This window comes from Chiloscyllium plagiosum, unplaced genomic scaffold (assembly GCF_004010195.1).
Source record: "Chiloscyllium plagiosum isolate BGI_BamShark_2017 unplaced genomic scaffold, ASM401019v2 scaf_5707, whole genome shotgun sequence".
In the NCBI taxonomy this organism is placed as follows: Eukaryota; Metazoa; Chordata; class Chondrichthyes; order Orectolobiformes; family Hemiscylliidae; genus Chiloscyllium; species Chiloscyllium plagiosum.
The window spans coordinates 15,835-19,380 of record NW_025213195.1 but is presented as its reverse complement, the minus strand read 5'-3'; the positions used below and the strand labels follow the sequence as shown (position 1 = coordinate 19,380).

Here is a 3,546-nt window from a genome sequence, read left to right as displayed (position 1 = left end):
AGGGAATGGGAAGGGGTTTGGGTCTATTGGGATGGTGTAGAGCGGGAGTGAATGGGAAGGGGTTTGGGTCTATTGGGATGGTGTAGAGCGGGAGTGAATGGGAAGGGGTTTGGGTCTATTGGGATGGTGTAGAGCGGGAGTGAATGGGAAGGGGTTTGGGTCTATTGGGATGGTGTAGAGCGGGAGTGAATGGGAAGGGGTTTGGGTCTATTGGGATGGTGTAGAGCGGGAGTGAATGGGAAGGGGTTTGGGTCTATTGGGATGGTGTAGAGCGGGAGTGAATGGGAAGGGGTTTGGGTCTATTGGGATGGTGTAGAGCGGGAGTGAATGGGAAGGGGTTTGGGTCTATTGGGATGGTGTAGAGCGGGAGTGAATGGGAAGGGGTTTGGGTCTATTGGGATGGTGTAGAGCGGGAGTGAATGGGAAGGGGTTTGGGTCTATTGGGATGGTGTAGAGCGGGAGTGAATGGGAAGGGGTTTGGGTCTATTGGGATGGTGTAGAGCGGGAGTGAATGGGAAGGGGTTTGGGTCTATTGGGATGGTGTAGAGCGGGAGTGAATGGGAAGGGGTTTGGGTCCATTGGGACGGTGTAGAATGGGAGTGAATGGGTATTTCGATGCTCTAGTGGTTTGCTGGGGTGATGTATAGGACAATTCAGAATCTGCTAAACTGGGTCAGGATGACAGCTCCAATGGGTACATTGGTGTCAATGCAATAAGCAGAGTTGGACTGATAGGTGGTTCATAAATTCATTCTACACAAATATCAAGCAATGACCGTCTCCAATAATAATAATAATAATAATAATTGGCTTGACATTCAATGATGTTGTCATCACTGAATACCCCAACATCAACATCCTGGGGGTTACCATTAATCAGAAACTTGACTGGACTCATCACATAAACATAGCGGCTACAAGAACAGTTCTGAGGTTAGGAATACTGCGATGAGGAACCCATCACCTGACTCCCCAGTGCCTGTCCACCATCTATAAGTTACAAGGCATTGAATCATAGAATTGTACAGTACAGAAGGAGGCCACTCGACCCATCATATTTGTGCCAGCTTCCAAAAGAGTTGCCCAGCTAGTCCCACTCTCCAACCCTGTCCCTATAGCTCGCTAATTCCATTGCTTTCAAATATATACCCAGCTCTGTGTGAACAACTCTCTGCGGAAAAAATGTTCTCCTCATCTCACTTGGAGCTGTCTTGCTGATAATGTTGAAATTGTGACCCCTAGTTACTGATATACTGACTAGCAGCAGCAGAATATCCCTCTTTACCCTTTCAAGGTGGCTCAGGATTTTATACACCTCAGTAAGGTCAGCTCTTAATCTGCTCAGCTCTGAAGAGACTGAGCCCAACCTCTCTAATCTCTCCATGTATGTAAAATCCCTCATTCCCAGAATCAGTTTCTTCCATCTCCTTTGGACTCTCTCCAGGGCTTTGAAATCTTTCCTTAAATAAGGTGCCTAGAACTGAACGCAGTACTCCAAATGTGGTCCAACCAATGACTTGTGGAGGTATTGCATCACTTCCTTGATGTTATACTCTATGCCTCTGTTTAGAATCCCAAGGATCCTATAAGCTGCTTACGAACGGTTTCAGCTTGTCTGACCCCCTTCAGAGAAGCATGTACATGAACCCCAAGGTCCCTCTGCACCTGTCCTGTCCCCCCCTCCCATGTTATCCTATTGAGCTGGGATCGCCTCTCTGGGTAGCGTCCAATGAAATGTATTCTGTCACATTTCTCTGCATTGAAATTGATCTGCCAGGTGTCTGCCCATTGGGACCAACTTGCTAATATCCCTCAAAACTCCTCACAATTCACTATTCTCCCTTTAGCTTCGTGCCATCTGCACATTGAGAGATTTTGCTCGCAACACCCATCTCCACACTGTTTATATAAATCAGAAAAGGCCATTCCCTGAGAAACACCCCTTTCATCTTGCCTCCAGTCTGAGAAATGTCCATCTACACCAACCCTCTGCTTTCTATCTTTTTGCCAACTCCTAATCCATATTGTCAAGAACCCATCAGTCAACCTGTCAGGTGGCTCTGTAATAAATACCTTCCAAAGTTCAAACATACAACATCCACAGCATTACCCTCACCCACTGCCTGTGTCACCTCATCAAAGAACTCAACTAAATTTGTCAGATATGGCCTGCCCTTGACAAAGCCATGTCCATATTAACTGACTTTCCTCAAAGTATAGACTTGTCTTATCCCATATGATGGCCTTCATCAGTTTTCTTCCTATTGATGTCGAGCTGACGGGTTTGTAGTTTCCTGGGTTATCTTCGTCTCTTTCTTAAACAACAGCATCACATTTACAATGCTCCAGTCTCACAAGACTAGTCCTATGTTCAGAGAGGCCTGAAACATTTCTCTACAATTCGCTCCCTGACCTCTCTCAGCAATCTCTTCTTGAGTGTTGTTGGAATCCTCCCCACTTGCCCCTGGATGGGGGCAGCTCCAACAACACTCAAGAAGCTCAACACCATCCAGGACAAAGCAGCCGCTTGATTGGCGCCACATCCTCAAACATCCCCTCCCTCCCCCACCGACCCTCAGTAGCAGCAGTGTGTACCAGCTACAAGATGCAGAAACTCACCAAAGACCCTCAGACAGCACCTTCCAAACCCCATGACCACTTCCATCTAAAAGGACAAGGGCAGCAGATACATGGGAACACCACCCCCTGCAAGTTCCCCAAGCCCCTCACCATCCTGACTTGGAAATATATCACCGTTCCTTCACTATCGCTGGGTCAGAATCCTGGAATTCCCTCCCTAAGGGCATTGTGGGTCACCCTACAGCACGTGGACTGCAGCGGGTCAAGAGGTCAGCTCACCCCAACCTTCTCAAGGGGCAACTAGGGACGGCTGGGCCCAGCAGTGACCCCCACATCTCACAAGTGAATTAAAGAAGCTTTCCCTGCCCTTGGTTGTCAAAGACGCTGTCAATGCCCCTGACCACACTGTACCTGCTGTGCACCATGCTCTCAGGGCTGAGTTTGCCCAGATCACACTGGCATCCAGGAGACCTCACATACTGCTGCCACTACACAACACCTGTCCTGCCATTTGTTACTTATTTTAATTAACTCCTTAAATAATTTGCTCAACTATCTGTTGCCTGTTTTTTATAGTTTTATTAAACTCGAACCATCATTTTCTAGAACATTTAAATGATAGGCATCAAATTGAGATGACCCACTGAGCATCTCCTGTCCAGGGAGCAGGGACAAAGCCATTTCCGAGGCTGGGCTCTGCTTTCCCACACTCCTCCAGCTCATTCACCTTCAGATGGGATTGTAATAGAAGCTGATTCGGGCAGAAATGATACTCACTTCATGGGCTGGTAGGAACACTGTAGGCTGAATGGCCTGCACTGTAACAGTTTGTGTGATTCTGTCTTCCCACAGGGCGTTAATGGGACGGTCCAATACCCGAAGGGGTTTCTGAAGGAGGTTGCTGAGATTATCCGAGAACGGGGTGGATTATACATTTCTGATGAGGTGGGAGACACTGTGCCTTTG

General features: G+C 47.7%; 1 protein-coding gene across 1 annotated transcript in view; it reads left to right on the top strand.

Annotated features, from left to right (window-relative positions):
• Positions 1-3,537, top strand: part of LOC122547569 (alanine--glyoxylate aminotransferase 2, mitochondrial-like) — a gene marked incomplete at its 3' end in the record, with an annotated part of 14,574 nt that extends 11,037 nt beyond the window's left edge. Inside the window, exon 3 of the mRNA XM_043686184.1 lies at positions 3,433-3,537. Within this exon, the coding sequence (XP_043542119.1) occupies positions 3,433-3,537 (105 nt within the window). The remainder of the gene's footprint in view (positions 1-3,432) is intronic.
• Positions 3,538-3,546: the final 9 nt, after the last annotated feature.